This window comes from Giraffa tippelskirchi, chromosome 7, assembly GCF_054371585.1.
Source record: "Giraffa tippelskirchi isolate mGirTip1 chromosome 7, T2T-mGirTip1v1.2.pri, whole genome shotgun sequence".
Classification (NCBI taxonomy): Eukaryota; Metazoa; Chordata; class Mammalia; order Artiodactyla; family Giraffidae; genus Giraffa; species Giraffa tippelskirchi.
Window position 1 is genome coordinate 71,923,467 of NC_137281.1, and position 23,816 is coordinate 71,947,282.

At 46.0% G+C, this 23,816-nt stretch overlaps 2 protein-coding genes and 1 long non-coding RNA gene across 21 annotated transcripts in view; 1 reads left to right on the forward strand and 2 right to left on the reverse strand.

Moving 5' to 3' along the window:
* Positions 1–6,708: 6,708 nt before the first annotated feature.
* On the reverse strand, positions 6,709–7,717 carry LOC145514843 (uncharacterized). The gene is made up of 2 exons (XR_014060498.1): positions 7,409–7,717; positions 6,709–6,931 (listed from the first exon to the last, which is right to left on the reverse strand). It is a non-coding gene; the product is annotated as an uncharacterized LOC145514843 (long non-coding RNA).
* Positions 7,624–21,392, forward strand: KIAA1191 (KIAA1191 ortholog). Of its 16 annotated transcripts, none has more exons than XR_014060495.1 (10): positions 7,624–7,847; positions 8,900–9,012; positions 9,250–9,335; positions 12,316–12,494; positions 15,100–15,229; positions 17,326–17,450; positions 19,446–19,552; positions 19,741–19,883; positions 19,993–20,839; positions 21,160–21,392. XR_014060495.1 is itself a non-coding variant. In XM_081513749.1 (9 exons), the coding sequence occupies exons 4-9, from the start codon at positions 12,345–12,347 to the stop codon at positions 20,199–20,201; spliced, it is 861 nt and encodes a 286-aa protein (XP_081369875.1). In that variant the 5' UTR covers positions 7,624–7,847; positions 8,814–9,012; positions 9,250–9,354; positions 12,316–12,344; the 3' UTR covers positions 20,202–21,392. The 16 variants fall into 16 exon arrangements, 14 of the variants coding, with proteins under 14 accessions (XP_081369875.1, XP_081369865.1, XP_081369868.1 ...); XR_014060496.1 differs by having other exon boundaries at positions 15,103–15,229; XM_081513749.1 differs by having other exon boundaries at positions 8,814–9,012; positions 9,250–9,354; positions 15,103–15,229; positions 19,993–21,392.
* Positions 21,393–21,470: 78 nt separating this feature from the next.
* SIMC1 (SUMO interacting motifs containing 1) overlaps positions 21,471–23,816 on the reverse strand; it is a 71,928-nt gene continuing 69,582 nt past the window's right edge. For all 4 annotated transcript variants that reach the window (XM_081513728.1, XM_081513730.1, XM_081513731.1 and 1 more), the window contains one exon: positions 21,471–22,293. In XM_081513728.1, the coding sequence (XP_081369854.1) occupies positions 22,049–22,293 (245 nt within the window). In that variant the 3' untranslated portion in view covers positions 21,471–22,048. The remainder of the gene's footprint in view (positions 22,294–23,816) is intronic.

The window sequence follows — 23,816 nt, forward strand, 5'->3', positions numbered from 1 at the left end:
CGGGGACCTCCTGTCGTAAAACAACTTATGCAAATAGATACTATGGTGCCTGGCCAGGGTGGGCGGTTTCAATCAGTGTGCTTCCCGTAACAAAGTGACTGGACTGGATGCCATGATCTTAGTTTTCTGAATGTTGAGCTTTAAGCCAACTTTTTCATTCTCCTCTTTCACTTTCATCAAGAGGCTCTCTAGTTCTTCGCTTTCTGCCATAAGGGTGGTGTCATCTGCGTATCTGAGGTTATTGATATTTCTCCCAGCAATCTTGATTCCAGCTTGTGCTTCATCCAGCCCGGCATGTCACATGATGTACTCTGCATAGAAGTTAAATAAGCAGGGTGACAATATGCAGCCTTGATGTACTCCTTTTCCTATTTGGAACCAGTCTGTTGTTCCATGTCCAGTTCTAACTGTTGCTTCTTAACCTGCATACAGGTTTCTCAAGAGGCAGGTCAGGTGATCTGGTATTCCCATCTCTTTCAGAATTTGCCACAGTTTATTGTGATCCACATAGTCAAAGGCTTTGGCATAGTCAATAAAGCAGAAGTAAATGTTTTTCTGGAACTCTGTTGCTTTTTTGATGATCCAATGGATGTTGGTAATTTGATCTCTGCTTCCTCTGCCTTTTCTAAATCCAACATGAACATCTGGAAGTTCACGGTTCAGGGACCTTCTCTCAGAGACTGACAAATGGGAGCCTAGTCTTTCTGGCTGATTGCATTTCAAAGGGATGGTTCATAGTCCTTGAGAAAGACCTTCTGGGAGCTATAAAACTGGCTGAAGGCTGCGAGATTTACATCTCAATGGAGAAGAGAAAGAATTCACAATGACACATTTTTAAAGTGAAGGATCTAAGAAAAGGGAGGTCAAGGCACAGAGTCATAAAATGCAGAAGTTCAGTCAGACTGAGGTGAACATGAAGTCCATCTTGGTAAGGGTAAGGTATTGTTACTGCTCTTACTTCTACTGCTGCTGTCTTATGGGCTTCCCTGGTGATGCAGACGGTAAAGAATCTGCCTGCAATGCCAGAGACCCAGGTTTGATCTCTGGGTCGGGAAGATCCCCTGGAGAAGGAAATGGCTACTCACTCCAGTATTCTTGCCTGGAGAATTTCCTGGACAGAGGAGCCTGGTAAGCTACAGTCTGTGGGGTCACAAAGAGTTGGACGTGACTGAGGACTAACATACACAACACACTGCTGTCTTTAGGGTGGCTTCTAGTTGATAGAGAATGGAAAGGAAGAATCAATGTTAGGAGTGTTAGGAAAGAAAAGTCAATGTGACTTCTAACCTACTTTGGGAACTGGAGAGGGGGTACAGAAGAGTGGACAGTCCACGTCTAGTGGCCCTAGACATGGGAGAATGCAGAGGTGTTGGTGGGGTTGGAATTTCTGGTTGGCAGGCAGAGCGGTGGTGTGGATGGACTGGTCACAACTGAGCGTAACCCTCAGGTCCTTTGTTAGAAACGGCGCCCTGCTCCCAGCATGGGTGGCTGATGAGAGAGGCGGAAGCCGGCAGGGCGGCAGTCCCATCTCTGGAGCGTGGTCCTTTCTGGCAGAGCACTGTAGAGAAGCTCAGAGTGTGCATTTGTCATTGGCACCGTGTGTTAGCTTCACCTAAGATGCGCGTGCGCGCGCACACACACACGTGCCTGCAGAGACATCTTGTACATATATTGAAGTATTTCAAAGTAAATTACAGGCATGTAAGCAGCTGAGTTGTATGGAAAACTGATTGCTTTCATTCTTAGCACAAGTTGTGTTAGAAATTTGTCTGAAAACTTGAGTGAGGAAGTTGGGGCTTTTGGAGGCAACCTGGGCAATGATTTTGGAAGATGTGATAATGAAACCATGGGAGCAGAGATGTTCACAAAGTTACTGAGGATGTGTGTATGATATTAACACGTCTTACTGTTTTTCAAGGAAGTAAGTGTAAGCGGAGGAAGAACCCAGGTCTAAGAATTTCTAGTCCTCTTGAGCAGTAGTGGATGGCCCCAGGATTGCCTGCTCCAATGAGGTCAGCGATGCTAAAAACTGTCAAACGTACAGTTGATTTGCTCATTGAACACCAGGCCGAGAAGACATCAGTAAAGCATTCTGGGGAAGTCAGATGCAGGATTTATGAGTGAATGGTTAAAAAAAAAAAAAAAGGAAAGAGAGAAAAAATAAGAGCCAGGAAAGCAATGGTTTTTTCAGTAAGTCTGGCTTTGAAAGAGAGTAAGATGTAGGGAGAGAGCAGGAAAGTCACAGGGTTAAGTTACTTGGGATATATGATATTAATGTGTTTACTTTTTTCAGTTACTTTTTCTTAGTGATCAGAAGTGAGTGAACAATCAGGAAAAAACAATTCCACGCAAGAGAAGCCTGAAGGTAAAAGTTCTCCTGAGAAAAACTATCAAATTGGACAGAAGCAACTGGTGTGGCCGTGGATATACTATGATTCTGTGGTATTTGGGGAGTTCTCAATGTGGGGATCTCTGAGCTGACCTGGATTTGGGTGGAAAGAAGGCCCCGTCAGCATTCCACAGGAAAGATCTCTGCTCCCTCGTCTTCACCCTGCTCTCCACCAGGCTGGTCTCAACTCACCTGTCTCCTCTGTGCCTCTCAGTTCCCAGTGTCGTGTACAATGAAGTCCTACCCCTGGAGTAGTATACTTGTAGAGAATATGGTCAAGTATTTTCATTTAACAAATCTTTGTGTATTTTCCCCATGATATGCTATCCTGGTTCTAAAACTTGGCCCATGTTAACACACCTAACCCTAAAGACTGAAGGAAAGCTACATGGCACAAAATAGCCTGGAGTTAAAACTCCCCTCCAGGTCCTCCCCACCATTCTATACAGAATAAAGAACTTTCTCCCCGGAAGAAAGGAATGGACATTAAGATTGAGTACCTTCAGCTCCCAGCAGATCCCAGTCTCAGGAATTCCTTATCCCAGTTGCTGAAAGCTAACTAATCAAAAGTAATCATGAGGAAAAACAGACCCCTCAAAATTATGTATCTCAGCACATATATGTTTTCTATATATACCTACTTTTCTTCCTGACTCAGCGCAGCAGCCCACTAATCTGACTGCTGCCCCTTCTCGCCTCATTAAAGGCAATCTGTTCCTGTAAAGGGCCGGTCTCGTTCTTTTACTGAACCTCGCCTTCTCTAACTCCCTTAAGTTACCTTACAAAGACAAGATACTGTCGTTTTGCCAAAGAGAAACTGAATCTTAGAAGAGGTAAGAACTTGCTCAAGGCACCCCAGTAGGAGTGGCAGAGCCAAGATTTGAGCAGAGACATCTAATCCCTTGTTGTGCTACAGAGAATAGTAGATCATGCTAAGCTGTGTTTATTGCACACCTATACCTAAATATAGAATTGTTTCATAAGGTTGTTTGTAAAACAGAGCCATACACACCAACCAAAATGAAATTTAAAAAAAACATACCTATATTATTTTGGACTACTAGACTATTTTTAAGCTAAAAAAACTGCAAAGAAAGCCCAAGTTTCTGTTGGTAATTTGTTTCCCTGAAATTAATACATTGAAAGTTTCCCTTTCGTCTAGAAATGTCGTATTTCATATACGTGTTAGCCTGAGTGTTTTGGGGCAACTCAGATTGCTTTCTTCCAACAACTTTTGAAGGAGCATCGCTTTCCCTCTGATATGTGTGCTGCATGGTCAAATGAGTTCTCAGGATTGACTGAAGCATCTTTATTACTTGCCTTTCCAGTTTGTTGTTGTTGTTTAGTCAGTGAGTCATGTCTGATCCTTAGTGACCTCATGGACTGTAGCCCGCCAAGCTCCTCTGTCCATAGGATTTCCCAGGTAAGAATACTGGAGTGGGTAGCCATTCCCTTCTCCAGAGGATCTTCCCGACCCAGGGATCGAACCCGTGTTGCCTGCATTGCAGGCGGATTCTTTTCCCACTGAGCCACCAGGGAAGCCCCAATTTCGAATTATAAATACTCCCAAACAGATATTTGAAATTTTCCACTAACATGCTAGAAAGTCATTCGAGCAAGATTTTTCTTCTTGCTGTCTGGCTTTGACTAAGAGAGGATCCTTCAGGTGGCTGTATTCTGACGCCCAGGGCAGTGAGTTTGGACACATGCCCTAGAGCAGTGGTCCCCAACCTTTCTGGCACTGGGGACAATTTTTCCTGGGGCAGGGGAGAGGATGGTTATAGGGTGATTCAAGCTCATTACCTTTACTGTGCACTTTATTTCTGTTATTATTACATCAGCTACACTGCAGATCATCAGGCATTACATCTCAGATGTAGGGGCCCCTGTGCTAGAGCGTGGGAAGGGAGGGCTGTGTGTAATGTGTTCTCACTGTGTTTTGAGACACTGCCTAGGGGGGAAGGGCTTTAATTCCCTTATCCTTATTTACTATAAAATGCAAAGTCAGACTTTCAGAAGATTAGAAAAGCCAAGGGGTGTTTTGCAGGTTTAAAGGAAATTCTTCTGTTCCCCTTTGATTGTGTTTTGTTTTTTATTACATGTAGTTTTACACTGTGTATTTGTTTATTCAGAAAGAATGACCTCATTTGAAAAATTTTATATCATCTTTTGAAACTTAATTAGATTTAACTGTTTATTTCTCTAGGTAAAAGAGCTGAACTGGCATGCCGTTATGGTAAAAGTTACAGAAATTTCATCTTGATGCAATGCAAAACAGATAAAACTATCAGGTTCTTCATACTAATTCATTTTATTTGTTTCATAGCCATAGATAGGGGCAGTTAAAATGCTTGGCATTTCAAAATCCCAGACCACAGGTAGCCAACTTTAATCCTGAAACAAGGCAGCAGAAAAAGAAAGTGTGAATCTCAAAGATGAATGAGTATTTTTCCTTAAACTGCAAGATCGATCAAGATTTATTATATTTGATCTACAGGATTATAAAATGCATGAGTTCTCCTTGACAAAGTAATTAAAGGTTGCCTCTTTGTTTATGATTTAAAAACGTATTTTCCATGCTCGCTTCAGTAGCACATATACTGTAAGTGTATTTTCTAAAGTAAAATATCACCCTATATGTCTGCTGCTGCTGCTGCTAAGTCGCTTCAGTTGTGTCCGACTCTGTGCGACCCCATAGACGGCAGCCCACCAGGCTCCACCGTCCCTGGGATTCTCCAGGCAAGAATACTGGAGTGGGTTGCCATTTCGTTCTCCAGTGCATGAAAAGGAAAAGTGAAAGTGAAGTCGCTCAGTCATATCCGACTCTTAGCGACCCCATGGACTGTAGCCTACCAGGCTCCTCCGTCCATGGGATTTTCCAGGCAAGAGTACTGGAGTGGGATGCCATTGCCTTCTCCCCCTACATATCTGGAAGTTAGCAATTTCAAGAAATAGACTGTAATCCCCAATAAGGCGTCAATTTTTTAAAAACATGCTTCAGAAGTCCTTGCACTGGAGTAATAGATGTAGTATGAACGATGATTAAAATGAAGAAAGGTGTATTATGAAGGGCTTCCCTGGTGGCACTAGTGGTAAAGACCCTGCCTGTCAGTGCAGGAGTCATAAGAGACATAGTTTCGATCCCTGAGTCAGGAAGATCCCAGGAGGAGGGCATGGCAACCCACTCCAGTATTTTGCCTGGAGAATCCCATGGACAGAGGAGCCTGATGGGCTACAGTCTACAAAGTTGCAGAGAGTTGGACATGACTGAAGTGACTTAGCACTCACATATCATTATGCAACCTCTAGGTGGCGTTTCAGGGGCTCCCAGGAACCCTGATTCTTTGTGTCTCAGTGCAGGAAGAATTCAGTGAGAGGCAAAGTGATAGATACGAAGTGATTCATTAGAATAGGATGCTTGGAAGGGTTATGGGCAGGCAAGAGGTGCCAGGCCCTGAGAACTTAGTGGGCTACTGTAATCAAAGGAAAAGTGAGGAGGAGGAAAAGACCACCTTCTTCCTCATTTTTGAGTAGATGTCACGTTTCCATCATCGGCTCCTCCTCCAGGTTGGGCAGGGGAGTTTCCTTGTCCCTACACGGTCAAACCAGGACTGTCATGGCACTATGGAAAAATTATTTTAGGTCTCAGTGCAGTGAGGGCCTTTCATGTGGAAATGTCATCTTTCCATAAATTATTGTTTGTTATGTATCCAGAGAGCACGTCCCAGGGATCATTAACTTCCTGAGCTCCCTGGGCAGGATGTGGGTCTCGTGCCACCATTGTTTTATTGTTTGGGGGCATGTCTCATGCTGTTGTTGCTAAGCAAGCCTGCTTGGTTTTGTGGGTAAGCCAACCTGCTTTCTTCAGTGATCATTAACTTACAGCGTTCTTCCATACTTCTTTCTTCATTACAGTCCTCTAGTGAGGTTAACAGTTTAATCACCTATTTTGTCCCTTTACTCTGTCCTTATCAATTAGGAGAAATAATATAGCCATAGGAATGAATTCAAGTATCAGAAGGGCACTGAAGTATCATAAATTCAATTATTGCTAGCACATCAGAGGCATAAATTAAGAAGACCATAAAGAAAAAGGTCGATATATTTGACTACATTAAAATAAGGAGTTAATGACCTTTAAAAGATACCCTAAAAATAATGAGAGTCATATCACACAGTAGAAGTTACTTATGATCTAAAAGATCAGTATCTAAAGTATATATACATCAGTAAGAAAAACATAAACACCGTAAGAGAAAAATAAACCAAACAGTAAATAGGCGTTTCATAGAAGAAAAGGCTAGTGAACACTCAGGATACTGAACCTTCTTTATTGATACTGTATGGAAACCATAGGGTGTTTTTAAAAAGCAGTGACATCACTTTGCTGACAAATGTCCATAGAGTCAAAGTGATGGTTTTTCATCATGTATGGATGTGTTGGACCACAAAGAAGGCTGAGCAAGGAAGAACTGGTCCTTTCGAACTGTAGTGCTGGAACTCTTGAGAGTCTCTTGGATTGCAAGATCAAACCAGTCAATCCTAAAGGAAATCGACACCCTGAATATTCATTGGAAGGACTGATGCTGAAGCTCCAATACTTTGGCTACCTGATGGGAAGACCTAACTCATTGGAATAGACCCTGATGCTGGGAGTGATTGAAGGCAAAAGGAGAAGGGGGTTGCAGAGGATGAGATGATTAGATAACATCACCAACTCAATGGACATGAATTTGAGCAAACTACGGGAGATAGCAAAAGACGGGATCTTCACTGGCTGTAGCCTATGCTGTCCCAAAGAGTTGGACACAACTTAGCGACTGAACACCACCACCACCTAGAGGAGGCAGGTGCTGTTTGCTTCCCGTTTTGGTCCTGCTTACAAGTATGAACCCTGCTACTAATATGAACCCTGGAAGAGGGTCCCTGCTCACTTCACCTCTTCTTAGTCAAAGTGCCTTCTCATCTCTCCGAACCTCAACTTCCCTAAATGAAAAAGGCTTGAGAGTGTCACTTTACCGTGCTATCTCAATCTGCCCTCAGCCTGTCACAGGCCCAGGCATAGAATGCTGGTCAAGGGGCGCTTTTCTTCTGGGAGCTGGCGGGTTCGACACACGGAGCTCTGACCCCAAGACTCTCAGTGCCCGTAACGTCCTGGGGCTTGCCGGATTGTGGACTACAACTCCCAGCATGCTCCGAGCCCCGCCCTCATCCTGCCAGATCTCGCGTCAAGTGACGCAGCCTCGGGAGAGTTTATCAGGGAGGCTGCCGGACGCTGGTATCCTGTTTTCCCTCCCAGGTTGGTGTCTGGGACCTTCTGTGTCGCCACAGGCACAGCGCCGCGCACACCATGGCTTGGATTCGGACTGCGCAACAACCGTTCGAGAGACGTGGGTCTTTGGAGCCTCTTTAGTCCCGGAGCTTTGGCCGCAGGCAGCTCCGCGGCGGCGGACGAAAGGTAACTGGATGAGCCGGGCCTGGCCCTGCCGGGGGCTCGGCCCTCCGCTGTTTAGAAGGGGCCTGGCCCCAGCATCCCCAGCCAGGCCCAGGCCCGGGCCCTCGTGGTGCCCTCACTCAGGCTGGCTTACTCAGGCTCAGAGCTTGGCCCGACCGCACTGTGCAGCTTTCGCTCCGCCTTCTGGGGGTCCTCCCGCCGTGGGGCGATGACGCGCCGGCACCAGGCCTCGCCTCTACCAGGCCGGCCTAGTCCTGGACCACCCCACCTCGCCTCCAGCTCCCCAGCCTCCTACTTGCTTTGCCCCGGGGAACCTTCATCTTGAGCCAGCCCCTGCCCCTAATCTCCGTAGTCTTTCTTAGCCTCGCTGGGTGGAAGAGGCAGTTGAGTCAGCCCAGGCCTTTTACCTAGTGGCATTGTCTTGTGTCTTGTAAAGAAGAAGTCAGAGCTCTGCGGGGGAGGGGGAAGGGCCGGGCACCGGGAAGTGAAAGGGGAGGTGTCCTTGTCCGAATGCTCCCTGGACTCCGAGGTTGACGGAACTTTGGCTTCTGTGATGCTCTTTACTACGAGTTTGCCCTCTGAGCTTCATCAGGATGGGGGTGGGAGGGGTGGGCAGTGTAGCAAGTTGGACAGCAAATAACGGCTTTCTCAGAGCTTTGTTTGAACTCCTCGGTAAAATGGGGCTGAAATCTGCCTTACAGATGGGCCACTTATCTGTGACCTTGGACAAGTCACTTCTCCTTTTTAGTTTCTTCCTTCTAAAGTGGGAGTAAACAATACCTGCTTTGCAGGATTGCTGCAAGGGTTAAAACACAAGATAAGCGTTGTCTGAGTATCAGTCAGTACTAGCAACAAGGAATGAATTTATTGACTTGAATTTATTGACTAGCCCCTTGCTGTGGGTCAGGTTATTTTGACCCTGAGCCCTAACTTCCTGAAAAATGAAATGAGTATAGTATCTCTTTCTAGGTTGTTATGGCAAAAACATGAAATACAGGGAGATGTTTGGCAGACTCTGCAGGGCTGTGCCAACACTGGTTGTTTGTTGTTCTCAGAACCTCTGGAATGGATGGACTCTTCCTGAGCAGTTTTGCTAATTTGCAGCAGCTGGACAATGTTCCTCATTAATACCTGTCTGTCGGCATAATCGTCACATCGTCTCTCTCTGGTAAGGGATCTTTTCACTGTGCATAGTTTCTTTGTCGTATCATGGGTGTTAAGCTCAGTGACAGGTACGCTGAGTCCTTTGACTTTATCCTTTTTTTTTTCTCCCTTTGCATGTTTGTCACTCATTGGCTTGTTTACGTGTTAAAGCCGTGAAACTCTGTTTGCTTGTTGAAAGAACAGCATTGGAGCTAGTCTGTGGTCTTCACTGTAAGAAAATACCCTTTGTTATTTTTATTAGGTGTCGGGGACTCAGCTCAAAATCTGTGTAGGAAAAGCACCTGGATCCCAGTCTCTCAATGGCTTCGAGACAACCAGAAGTGCCTGGTAAACTTAGTTCTTTTTGGTAAAGTTATGTTTTACCCTTTAAGGTTTTAAACTAGACAGAAACCACTTTTTCTGAAACATATGTTAATAGTTACTCTCTGCCATTTAGACTTAATATTTAAATGATGCTAATCTATTATCTTATTATTATAATCCTATTAAATGATTAATATTATCTTATTATCACATTAAATCTTACCTTATTATCTTATTAACCCACCCAGGGTGTGAACCCAAAGTCTAACTTGAAAGAGCACCCTTACTGCACTTAAGGGTATGACAAATTTGTCACTTTCCTGTGTATCAAATCAAAATTCAGAGTAGTTCTTGTACCAAAATGACTAAACTCACCCCTTTTTTTTGTGAGGAGGAGGTAGGAGGTTGGGAGGAATGAAAGTCAAAGCAAAAAAGACACCAGGCTGATTTCAAGGCAACTTGAACTTAGTTATGTGAATACTCACTGCAACGTTTAGTGAGTCCTGGGTTCTTTACAGGGTGGTGATTTCTGGGTTAGTGAAGTCATTGATCCTTCCTTTGACTGTTTTAGTGGGAAAGGTTAGTGATTTTTAAAATCTGAATCACTCAATTTTTAAAAAACAAATTTTTTAATTTGTTTATTATCATTCTGGCTGCACTGGGTCTCTGTTGTGGTGTGCGGGTTTCTCTCTCTAGTTTGGGCACCTGCAGGCCCGCCTTGTTGCATGCACAGGCTCCAGAGCACGTTGGCTCAGTAGATGCAGCATGGGCTCTTTAGTTCAGGCACACAGGCTTAGTTGCCCCATAACGTGTGGGATCTTAGTTCCTGGCTAGGGATCAAACCCGTGTCCCCTGCACTGGAAGGTGGGTTCTTAACCACTGGACCACCCAGGAAGTCCCTGAGTCAATTTTTGATTCTCAGTATAGATGATAGTGCCTCTCTTTCAGGGTTACTGTGAAGATCAAACATAAAATAAATGAAAATTGTGAGTCAGAAGTTAATAATGAATAGTCACTTACTGCCCAGAAAATTTTTGTTTTCTATTTATGGGAATATGTGTGAAAGTCGCTCAGTCGTGTCCGACTCTTTGCGACAGTCCATGGAATTCTCCAGGCCAGAATACTGGAGTGGGTAGCCATTCCCTTCTCCAGGGGATCTTCCCAACCCAGGGATCCAACCCAGGTGTCCCGCATTGCAGGCGGATTCTTTTCCAGCTGAGCCACTAGGGAATATATTTCCTCATAAATACTAGTTGACTTTATTATTTTTAGGAAGGATATTGCGATGTCTTTACCATGTTTGTGAAATTGCTCCCAAATTAAGTGGAGGGATAGGAACCTCCCCTCTGTTTTTCGATACAGATCTGTCTTGAGTCTCAGACTTCCATCAGCTTGTGCTTTAGTTTGTCTTTCATTGTGGTTGTGATGACCGTAAACTCCCTGTAGGCATCTGGGCCACAGAGTTGCATGCACCAGGTCACTGCTTGTAGGGTGGGGAGCATGGGTTGCATGGAGGGTATGAGTGCTGGCTGATTTATTTCACCTCACACATGCTAGTGGGGTGTTGTTGAAGATCCGTGCCTCAGTTTCCCAAGCTGGAAAAGGGGAAGAATATCTGCTTAATGAGGATTAGAAAAGATGAGGGATGTAAGTGCTTGACAAGGAAGGTACTTGGTAATTGTTATTTGCTTATGTGTTTGTTTTGATTGAGATAATCCACATACCATATAATTCAGCCATTTTAAAGTGAACAGATCAGTAGCGATTTTTAGTGTAGTGACAAAGTTGTGCAACCATCACCACTGTCTAATTCCAGAATATCGTCCTCACCCCAAAAGGAAGCCTTGTCCCTTTACTTAGTCATTCCTTATCCCCACTGTGGCTCCTCTCTCCACGCGGCTCCAGGCAACTACTAATCCTCTTTCTATGGATTTGTTGGTAATTGTTATAAATCATAATAATAAGGGTAACTGCTTGCCCCCTCTGTTTACATAGAATGTCTTTGCTGGTTTTGGACATAAGTGCCACACAAGTTGATGTCTTGGAGAGAGTGATTGTGTAATTTTAGCAAAGGGAAAATGTCAACCTGAAGGCAGGATCTGGCATTAGTCCTGCTTTGAAAGGATCTGCGAACAAAGTGAACTTTGCTCCCTGGTCTGGCAGTGCTGAGCGCGCCCTTGAGGTGGGGAGCCTGCGTCACGGCGGGTGTTCCAGTGGACAGGAATAGCAGGATCAGCTGGCAGTGCTTTGTGAGACTGGTTGTCAGTTGCTGGATGGAAATTGCCTCTGCTCTTTTGAGTCATAGAGAACATTTGAAACTGTTTTGGATGCTGCTGGACATCCAGTATGTCCAGCATGTCATATTGCTCTTGTTTTCTGAGGTGAGGTAGGAAAGACAGGATTTGCCACCTCTGAGCCTTCCTTTACTTACCTATAATATAAAATGGGAACAAGACTTCATATTCTTTGGTGGTGGTGGGGGGTGGGCCATGAGGCTTGTGGAATCTTAGTTCCCTGACCCTGGATTGAACCCAGGGCCTCAGCAGTGAAAGCGCCGAGTCCTAACCACTGGACTGCCAGGGGATTCCTAAGACTTCATATCCTCAGTTTTGCCTGAGTTGAGAGGCTTGGGATTGCCATGGGGGCGGCTTCTGTGGCCTAAAGAATACAAGGTTTGAAATTAGGTGGGTTTGGGTTTTGATTCCTTACTGCACTTTAAAGTTATGTGACCTGGCTCAGGTAAATTGAATTGTTTGATTTTCTAATCCATAAAGACTGATTAGGGCTGCTGTGTGGGTGAAGTGGGGAATCCAAAGCGGCAGGCCAAGAGGAAGGGCTTTGTCCTGTTTCCTTACCTTGCCTGGGTTAGCTCTTCCAGAACCAGCTGCTATTGCTTTGTCCCAGAAGAAGTGTTTCAGAGCCTTCCTGCCTACAGACGAATTAATTTAAAGCTACCAGTATGTTCAGCTGCTGAACCCATCCTGACCGGTGTCTCTGTTCTTAGCTCTTGAGCCTAGTGGGCCTCTAGGCAAGATGTCCCTGCCCATCGGGATGTACCGCCGGGCATTCAGCTATGATGATGCCCTCGAGGACCCTACGCCCATGACTCCTCCTCCATCGGACATGGGCAGCATCCCCTGGAAGCCAGTGATTCCAGAGCGCAAGTATCAGCACCTCGCCAAGGTATCTGACGCTGCTGAGTGCTGCTGGCAGGCCCAACCCCTTCGTTCCCCTTCCTGTGCTCCTGAAGCTGTCGGTGGCTCCTGGCACCCAGCTAATGGGGCAGCCACTCATCTCTGTACATGTTAATGTTCTCTGTGGGGTTGGTGGGCCTCTTTTCCTTTATCATTCAAAACTAGACCGGCCAGGTCTTCTCCCATTACCCGCCCCAGCCATTTCCACAGTATTAAGTCCAAGCTCCTTAGTCTTAGTCTGGCTTTGCATGATCCCGGTCCTCTGAACACCATGGCCCCCACACGCTGTGATCCAACCTTGCCACTTACCTAAGATTTCTTGTACTTAATAGGGTGTTTGATGCCTCTAAGTCTTTGCTCGTCACTTCTCTGATTGCCTGGAACATTCCCAGTCCCCATCCTGTCCTCCTATTCCATCTGCCTGACAAATGGCATCCTTTAAGTCCTAGCTCAGTCTCAGTCTCTTCTGTGATTTTCCTCTGTCCTCCCAGTAAAACCATCACCCCTCCTTTTCAGGTCTCCAGTGTACTTTGGACCCCTGTCACCATCCCTGCTGTGTTACTGTCACCCTCCATTAGCATCCTGGGGGCAGGGGCCATGTCTGATTTGTACTCCATCTGCAGGATCTAGTGGAGGACGTGGCAAAAAGATGCTCACTGAGTGGTTAAAAATTAGCTCGCTCTTGAACATGTGCTGTGCTTCTCCTCATGCTGTTCCTGTCTCAGGTGCCCGTCCCCTGGGAGCTGCCTCTCTGTCAGGCCCTCCTCCGCGCTGATCTGCCCTCACAGCCCTTTGTGCAGCTGGGATCATGGGTCTTACATGCTGGTTGCAGGCGTGTTACTGGAACCTCTGCTTCCTGACTATCTCTCGCCTCTGACTTCCCAGTGACCAAGATGCTGGAAAGGTGGTCCCGTTGCCTGAATTAGCCAGGCCTGCCCAGTTCAGGTGACTCCTTTTCACCCGCACCTACAGTCGCGCTGCACTTTGGAATTGTGTGACAGCTGAGGTCCTGACGGCAAGGAAAGCCCCCTGTTGAAGCAGTCCTGGGGGTGAGCCCCCAACAGTCTGTGCACCTGCCATGAGCCTGGCCTCACCCGAGCCACAGTGTCTCATGTGAGAGATGGAAATACTTTTGTCATGGAGCTGCTGTGGGGATTAAAGAAAAGATAGCTGGAAGGCTCGTCCCGTCTTCCGTGTGGAGCCGATGCTGTGACTGCGGCTCCCAGCCTACTGCTCTCGGCAGAGCCATATCTGAGCCTTCCTTTCTAAAGAGTGTGCCTGCTCCCACCCCCGCCCACCCCGTGAGGTGCTCAGAATGGGGCGCCTCTTGCTGTTGCCATGAGAGAGTCCCCTGCGGCTCCGGGGGCATTCCCTGTATCAGTCATCTACCAAAATCTGACCCAGTCAGTTGTTGAGGTGGAAACATCTGTGTAAGAAGTGCTGGCAGTACCAGGAGAAAAGGGCCCTGGCAGCCTGCCTGTGACGCCAAAGCAGCAGACTCATGAGAATGGAGCAGAAAATAAGGGAGGCTCTTGATAGAGCTCAGGGCTTGGAAGGCGGCCCCCCACCCTCTTCATCTGTGAAGGCTCCTGCTTGCTTCACGGGGCAAAGAATGCGCCCCAGCTGGGACAGCTGACAGTTTGGAACAGCTGCTCTCCGCAGGGAGCTCAGCCGGACTCTGCAGGCATGCTTCACTGGTCCTAACTCTCTACGCCCTAGGCATCCGCCTCCCAACCCTCAGCTGTCTTCCAAGTGAGGAAGCAGAGGTTTAGGTTTTACTCGAGTGAGTTAGGTCGTAGCTGAGAAGTTTAAATCCTGTTTTGTAACAGGGATACATTTCAATACTTCCTTCTACTCCTCTCCTTTCTGACCATCTTTCTTCTCAAGTCCTTTGGAGAAGCAGAGAACAAAGAGGAAACCCACTTCTCTGCTTCCAGTCAGCCCTGAGCACCGTGTCGTGTTTAGATTAAGGAAGGCAGCATGCTCCAGCGCTCTCATGCTAAAGATGAGGAGCTACATAGACTTCCTGGTTTGTTTTAAAAGACCATTATCGGACCTTTAGAGCCGTGGTCCATAAAGTGTGATCTCAGGGTCTCAGCATCAGCATCACTTGCGGATTTGTTGGAAATAAAATTCTTGAGCCATGACCCAGACCTACTAAATCACCTCTGGGTGGGGCCCAGCAGTCTGTTTAACAAGACTTCCAGTGGATTTTGGTACTTGGCAGAATTTCAGAACTACTTAGTAAATGCAGTGATTAAGCAAAAGCAGGCATGGTGCTTGGTACACAGTCAATGCTTAGTAATAGGTGTTTCTTCTACATCCTTAGGGCCATGGTAATATAGTGTATTGGACATAGTCTGGGATGACAATAATGCCCAGAGCTTCAGATTCTGGCTCTCCCACTTCTATAAATATGTAAATACAGGCTATTTGTATCATGTCCTATGTGTTGTCGCTATGGATCATATATATGTAATTGGGTGGGGATGACCAGCCCCCTTCATGTATTTCCTCATGTATCTGCTCCCGGAGGAGGGGGCTGAGGCCTGTGACCCCCTTGTCCGGCTCACATGCCTCCTCACCCTCTTGAGCAGGTGGAGGAGGGAGAGGCCAGCGTCTCCTCACGGGCTCCGGCCCCGCCGTCGGCCACTGACAGTGCAGAGAAGGCCCCTGTGGTGAAGGCTAAAGCTACCCATGTCATCATGAGCTCTCTGATCACAAGTAAGCACTCCGCGCCCTTGGAATAGCGTGAAGTGGGGGCGGGGAGAGCTGAGTCTTGCCGCAGCCAGCTGCCAGGGGCTCTGCACACCCTCCTGCCTCAGCCTGTCCTCCCTGAGCCCCGCCACGGTCAGCCTGGCTGCTGAGCCGGCACCAGTGCTGAAGCTCCATTTAGGCGGGAGATTTACCCAGTGCTCAGCATCGCGGTTCATTCGGGGGGCACTCCCGCTGCTCTGGTGCCACAGCCGTGTTTTCCCCTATCCATCAGCGTAGCCTTGGGCAAGTTGTTTTAACTTTGGTGGCTGTTTCCCCTCCATGAGGTAGGGGATCTGGCCCGCAGTAGATGGGAGGATTAGATAGCACAGTGCTCAGTGGCCAGGGGCTGCTGCTGCGGCTGTCTCAGTCTCTGCTAGAGAAGGAGACCCACTGAGGCATCACCCACCTGCCCTGCACATACTTTTTTAAATTAAATGGCTCAGAGTTGTTCTTTTTCCTGGACCTTGAGGCACCAGTCTTTAGTCTTAAGAATACGTGATTTATGGTCCTGATAAGACTAGAAACAAGATAGCCTGAATTAAAAAGAAAAAAAAATCCTAACAAGTTATCTAAACTGAGTGGTTCTGGAGGGTCCTAGTTGCTGTGGGAAGTTAACAGTTACTAGATAGAGAGTTCTGCATGTCAGCAGCAGCCTCTGCCAGGGCAGGGCACGTTGGAAGTCAGAAGCCCTTGTTTATATGCTCCAGGAGGGCGTCAGTCTTGGGCAATTCCTGAAGAGCTCACCCAGGAACCAAAAGTCCAAACCCTTACCTGGACGTTTTTCTTATTCACACAGAAATGCACCGTTTGAATCAGCAGCTACTACTTGTATTTTGCAACCTTGAGAATGTGTCCTGGCAGTGTTAAGAAGCTTAACACTTGTTAAGCTTTGTTAACACTTGTTAAATCATTGTTCTTTCTGTGCAGCAGAACTTCTCTGTTGAAAATACAGGTTACCAACAGCATAAAACATAGAACCCCAGTATATATTATTATCACTCAGATACTTATTTGGCTTAGTTATGTCCACCTGTAAGCATATTTTTATATAATTGCAGATATAATAAACCATTTTATTTTTTCAGTTAATACTGCCATGAACTTTTGATGTTGCTATAATCTTTAAAAAATATTTTTTTAAAAAGCTGCATTTAAATTAGTGTATTGTATTAATTAAGAAGTCCTTTCCTGCTTTTAAAATTTTCAGGTGACTACCTGGCAAGACTGGAAAACATTTTTATACATTTAGTGTGTGTCTATGTTTTCCCTTGCTTCTATTTCTGATGGAAATAAACTAGTCCCTTCGAAGGGGAAGAACTAAGTCATAAAGGACCTGTGGCATCTGGACTTTTGGTTCACAGCTGCCACATTCTCATCCATGAGGGGTGTATTATGTAGAGTGTACATATGAAGCAAAAATTCCACTGTCGTCCAAGGTATCACTGACATTGATGAGATAATCAGGTCAGACTGCCCTAACAGTGAGTTGCGCCTGCATGCTGTGCCAGGCACTGTGGTGGGCAGTTGCACACACAGACATGGGAAACACTGCATCAGTAGACCTTGGCTAGTTCAAAGCACATTCTCTCTGGTTTGGATCTAACTGCTGCCTTGGTGCCACCTGGCCTAAATGTGGCCTGGTTTCTCTTTGGGCAAAGGTCTTAGAGAGAGTGGTGAGTCTCTCTGAGAAAGCATTATATTGGAGAGCTTGCACTGTTTCTGAATGTCAGCTGCCTTCTCCGTGTTGCATTTCTCAATATTAATACACAGAATGGCCTGGGGTACAAATGAGAGGACGGTGAGGAGTGTTTCCCGGGAGCTTGTCCGGCTGTTTCTTGAGGAGTAACCTGCTCTTCAGCTTGTGTCAGGGAAGGCTTCCTTCTGCTCGGCGAGGCTTTGTGGTAGATTCAGAATTGCTGCTACGATGCTTGTCTGGGGGAATCCCCTCTCAGACGGTCAGTGTGCGCTCTTGCTCCCGGGGAGGACAGTGGATATCTGCTGATCTCCCCACGTTGTGATGGGAGAGGGGGGATGGCCATGACTATCATCTCCTCTGTCCCCAGAACAGACCCAGGAGAGCATTCAGCGTTTTGAGCAACAGGCGGGGCTGCGAGATGCTGGCTACACCCCCCACAAGGGCCTCGCCACTGAGGAGACCAAGTACCTTCGGGTGGCAGAAGCGCTCCACGTAAGCTTGCTTTAGGGACTGAGAGCACGCCAAACTCCCGTCATCTATAGCTTGAGCGTGGCTGTGCTTCAGGAGTGACCAGCCCAGCTAGTTGGGGGTCTAGGAGAGTGGTGGGAGGAGGCTTGAATGAGGAGTTTAGAGCTGGTTTAGCCCCCCTCGAAAGTGGTTGCACTTTAGCTGAAAGGTCCAGGGCTCTCAACCTCATCATTTGTGCTATCTGCCTATGAAGCTTGCTCTTTCACTTACTCCTGGGTTGGAGGGTCAGGTGAGATTCTGGGCTGATCTGTGTGAGCACGTGATGAACAACAAAGCCAACGTGGGTCACTCTGTGGACTAGTGAGTGGCCAAGGGTGAGAAAGGAGAGTTGGGCAACCTCAACAGAGGTAATGCTGGCTGGGAAGGAGTGTCTGGTTCTAATTTAATTTTTAAAAAATTAAAATAACTGTAGAATTGGGATTTTTTGCTCTGTCATTTTTAAAATTGGAACGAATGAAGAATATTCAGTAAGGCTTTTGTTGTTTAGTCACTAAGTCATGTCCGACTCTTTGCAACCCCCTGGACTATAGCCCACCAGGCTGCTGTCCATGGGATTTCCCAGGCAAGAATACTGGAGTGGGTTGCCATTTTCTTCTCCAGAGCATCTTCCCGAGCCAGGGATTGAACCCACATCTCCTGCATTGGCAGGCAGATTCTTTATCACTGAGCCACCTGGGAAGCCCCTTCAGTAAGGTTAATAATGACCAAATAATTGTATAAATAAAATAGTTTTAAATGATTTTCCTTCAGGGACTATCACTTTATAATTAATGCCGCTTTTAAGATTTATCAAGCACTCATACTCACTTCATCTTATTAATCCTCTGACAGACACTATTATCCATATTTTGTAAATGAAGAAACAGGGCTGTAGGGTTATGTATTTAAGCATCCACAGTATCTGAACTCAAATCTCTGGATACCCTATTCCCTGTGGATTCTTTCTCATATTCCAAAATCTTCTGAGAATCTGGCTCCTGAAGGGGCTTACTCAGAGGCACGATATACAATATATAGGAGGAATAATGTAGTTAGTGGCCCGTGGCAGAGATACAAGACACTGTAGACAATGGTTGCATTTTGTAATGAGCGTCCTGGCTGATTTTTGTATACTACACTTAAAACTATGCTGTGGGGGAGTCAGGGTTGGCTTGGTGTCCAGCTGAAGCTCTCAGACAAGACAGATGCTTCTGGAGAGGAGCAGTCAGCCTTTGACACTGAGAACTTTCCAGGGTAAGTGTCAGTCTGAATTCAGTTGCACAGTTCCCCCCATGTAATCGTGGAACTGAATCTGGCACATCTGCATCTTAGCCATAGGAGTAGAACATGAGGATGGCTGAGATACCAGCTCACAATGCTTCATATGCTGAGGATGGAGACGGTTCACACATGCGCACTTGAGGCGTACCCTGGGCTGAGCGTTGGCATACTAGCCACGGGACACGGAGACCGCGTGGAAGCCTTGCCTCAGGAGCAGTGAGACCAGTAGGCTTGTCTCCCCCGTGAAACTGCTGGTCTGTGTGTTAGGTGTCTGTTGACTACACCCAGAGCACTGGGGTGCCTGGTTATGGGAGGGAGAGGTTGCACAGAGGGAGCGTTGAGCTGGAGAGTTGGCGTGCTGAGGCTGGCCGCAGGTGAGGCAGGGAGGGGAGCTGAGGAGGGCCCGCCGCGGGGCTTCTGGCTCCTCTTACTGGCTGTAAATGTGGGGAAGTCAGAAGCTCTGGTGTGAAGTTAGTACAGAGATGTTTGAGATGTATTTTGATGAAAACATGTTTTTAAAAGATGGACTTTTATTTAGCATGGCAAAGCCTGAGAAAATATGTCCTGTAATCCAGATGATTGCACCCGGTAATGTTTCCTTTTCCTGAAGTTAGTGTGGACCAGGTTGTTTACACTCTAACGTAGCTGTTTTGTATTTGCTCTGATTTTCACAAAGTCTCTCTTAACCCATATGAGCAGAAACTAAAGCTCCAGAGTGGAGAGACAGTGAAAGAGGAGAGGCAGCCAGCCTCCACGCAGTCCACCCCGAGCAGCAGCCCCCAGGCCTCCCCTAAGCAGAAGACCAGGTGAGCGCCTCCCCAGACACCCAGCAGCCGGGGGCTACAGAAGGGCTAGTGTCACCTCCACACCGGGAGGTCAGCCCGTGGCTTCCAAGTCAGGAGGGGGAGCTGACAGTCCCTGGCCTCAGCAGGGAACACTTCTAGAGCTGTAGCAAAAGGATGTGTTACCCAGTGTGTTATCCTTTCTCTTCCAGGGGCTGGTTCACTTCTGGTTCTTCCACAGCCTTACCTGGCCCCAGCCTTAGCACCATGGATTCTGGAAGTGGGGATAAAGACAGAAGCTCGGCCGATAAATGGAGCCTCTTTGGGCCAAGATCCCTGCAGAAGTCTGAGTCAGGTAAGGCACCCTCTTCACTGAAGAAAGCAGCGTGGTGGGCATTTTACCATGTATGCTGGTAGCTGCCGACAGGTCTTGAAATCATTTGCTCTGTGGTTTACTTCTGCAGGAGGCTTTGCCATCCAAGCCTACAAAGGAGCCCAGAAGCCTTCTCCAATGGAAGTGATGCGTGCACAAGCCACCCGAAGGGCGGAGGAGCCAGCAACGCTCAAGCCACCCAAGATGGACATCCCAGTGATGGAAGGGACGAAACAGCTGCCGCGGGCCCACAGTCTCAAACCCCGGGACCTGAATGTGCTCACACCCACTGGTTTCTAGAGCTTTCTGTCCTGGGGACTCTGCATCGAGGGTATCGAGCCCAGCTCCCTTTACCTTGGCTCTGACATAGGAAAAGTTCTGTCTTTGTGAAAATCAAACTGAGGCTAGAGCTGGAGACATAATTGGTTTTTTTGAAACATTAGTGCAAAGCTTGTCCTTGTGTGGAAAAGCCATTTTGTATTGCTTTAACATTAGACTAAACTTGAGCAGTGCTGTATGGGGACCTCCCCAGAACTTGGACCATTGCTTACTAGGTGACTGTCTGCGTTGTTCCCAAACCAAGGCTTCATGATTCCTTCACCACTGTCCAGGTGCGCATGGACAGATCACGGCGTAGAGATGTCCGTGGTCTAGTGCAGATGACTTTGGCCCTCACAGCTGTGCTGGCGCTAGGTGCTCCCGTCTGGTCAGTTAGGGAGCCCAAGACCTGCTTGAGATGTGGGTGTAGCTAGGAGCGAGCCCCGGCAGGGACCCCATTTTTTCTGGCACCGGATTCTCCTCGCGTTCTGGGGGCCCTCACAGGTCACTGTGTCCCGCAGACAGCCCTTCCTCTGGAACCTCTGGGGCCTGTGCTGTGGGAGGGGTGCTTCTCTTTTGTGTGTTACAGAACAAACACTAGTCTTAACATATCCTTTGTTGCACTTTAAAGTGAGATTGATTTAACTTCCATTTGGTTGAAAACTTCCTTAAGGAGAAAATGCAGTCTACTGGCTTGCTATAGATAAATGGATGTTAAACTTCTTAAAAAAGAGGTGGCGACCGCAGTTCGAGTATAGTCTTGAGGTTCATATGAAACTAGTGTCACTCCAGTTTGATTTTCTTGTTCAGGCTAGGGCTTGAAAATTTTTTCCCTGGGAGGCGGAAGAATTAAAAAATTTCTGTATGCAATCATTTTCCCCTCAGATGAGCCTCACACCTTTGTAAACATGTACCTCACTGAGCAAAGGAACTGGGGAAGCCACTTTTCATTTCTCCTCACTGTGTACATGTACGACCACTGTCTTGGACGCTGTCTCCCATTCCTGCTGTCTTTTGCTTTGGACAGTATTGTGTCTACACAAGGAGCCGAGCTGACCTTCCCCCAGAGACACCCTGGAGTCTCAAATGATCAGAATTAATTTATTTGTGTCTTCTGTTATGCTTGTATCTCTTACTTGTTTTGACAATAAAAATCCTTACTACTTTCTCAAATGTAGATGGAAGTTTTTTTCATGAAGTTATTCCATTCTGCCTACTCAGTCATGAAACCTAAGCATGATAAACTTGATATTTTGAAACACCATTGCCTTTTTATTGTATCCTTTTAACATCAATTTCTTTGCAGCACACTCAATACTTTTGTTTCTATCCCCCTTCATTACATTAGGTCTTAACAGACTGGCCATAAATTCACAGGCAATATCACAGGTCCAATATAGGATGTTTGTTTTCCATTAGGGAGACAAACATCTTTCTCTTTCGAACCACGTTCTCAGTACGTTGAATAACATAACATTGACGTCTAGAATTTGTTCAGCACATGGATTCTTTTTTTCACATCTTGAAATGTTAAACATATAGTGCATACAGTATTACCTGTTTCAAAAAAAGTATACATAAATAATTTATTAAAAAATATATACACCGTATGTATTTAAGTCATATCTGAGAAGAGGCTAGGACAGGGTTGTTACAAAGATATTTACTAAAGAGTTAGAAAGTTATCATAGCCTACAGATAAATAAGGTAGGTTTGGTCCTGTTAGATTTTAAACTATTTATACTTCTGGAACTTCCAAGTAGTGGGAGGTGGAGTTCAGGAGGTATTCTCGGTGTTCAGTGCCTCAGACGACCTTGGGCTGCTCCGGCCTATGGAGCGGCCTCCGAGTCAGGGTTCAGGTCTGCGGCAAAGAAGAGCAGTAGCTTCAGGAGGTGCACCTTGTCCTGGAGCTGCGGGACGAGGGGCTCCCCCAGCATGTGGACCAGGCGGCTGCGGAAGGCCTCGATCTGTTTCTCCACGTCCACCACTGTGATGTCATCTCCTTGCTGGGGCTTGGGCTTGATTCTTTTGATTATTAAGTCTTTCCGGTCAATCACTGAACTCCTCAAGTGCTCTGCAAGAGGGAAAAAGTCTGTGGCACTGTTCTGAACAACTTTCTATTGCTCTATGACTTGGGAAGATGGAAGTCCAATTTTGGTAGGTAGGGTCTAGGCAAAGATTTGTTGATGAGTGACTAGCCTACAAGTCAAAGGCCCATTTCTGAAAGGTCCTTGGTTCTGGTTCTCTCTGGACCTCAGGTTTTAGTATTTTTTTTAAAAAAAGAAGCATTGGTTTTAGTTCTTCCTTTGTTGACTTAGACAATGAACCTATATTAAATAATGAAACTATTTCAAATGGATATAATCGGAAAACTAGTCATGTAATTATTGAATATCTTAAGAGATTTAATCTAAGCTTGAAAAGAATTGCAAAGAAATATTACATTTTATCTGGTAAGTTTGTCGTGATTTTGGTTTATTGTAATTCTATTTAAAAGAATCCATTTTGTATGTATTGCAGGATAGACCAAATGAATAAATATATTGTTGAGAATAAAGCAACTGTGGGAGAAAAGATTGAGTTAAGGAACAGGAAGAGGAAGAATTCTGTGGAAGTGGAAACTGAGGTATGAGTAGGAACTTGTATTTTTTTAAAATTACATAATTTACTAGCTTTTGTCAGAAAGGGCCTAGAAGCAATAATAACTGATGGCTGTCCCAGTAGCAATCAGCATACTTAGCACCTAGTTCTTGGTTTCTAAATACTATTTCCCACTCCCCACTAAAAGATACCAGAACTCTTGGCAAAAAGGCTGCTTTTCGGATCATGGCAAGGAAGTTACAAAGTGAACCTGGAACTTTTTTTATAAGAAAGTAAGGGAATGCTTAGAAACTAATGGGGACATGTAAGAGAGTTCCTGTTGGCCACATTTTTAACAATATGATGGTAAATAATGGCAAAAAAAATGGGACTATAACACACTGAATTTTAAAATGTCCCAAATCCATAGTAAATAAGAATGAGTGCATGGAGAAGGGAAAGGTCATTTTTACCAGAAAGCCAGTTAAGAAATGTAGAAGGAATACATAACTAGTTTTTCAATCTACTAAATCAATTCAGTAGTTCACCAAGTGAAAGGCTGAACAGGATACTGAGTCTCAAAGTTTTACCCTCTGGGAAGAGAACAATGGAGAAATCTCATAGACACTCCTTGACCAAATGGTCCAACTTAATATCGATGAGACCAAACTGATGTTACTGCCTCTTGATGAAATGCACTGGAAAGGGGTGGACACCCTCATCTCTTCTGTGTTCTTGCTGATCGTGAGAGAATAACTAGATAACACCAATTGTGTGGTGTGCTATGAAATAACTGACCTGGACTCTTCAAAAATGTCCCATTATGAGAGACAAGTAAAGGCTGGCAGCTGTGTTAGATGACAGGAGACCGAAGAACATAACAACCAAATACAATGTGTGATGTTTGACTGGATCCTGACCCAAAGCAAAACCAAACACCACTCAAGGATATTACTGGCACATATTAGATAACATTCTATCAAGAATAAAATCAGTGGGATAATGAATAATGGTATG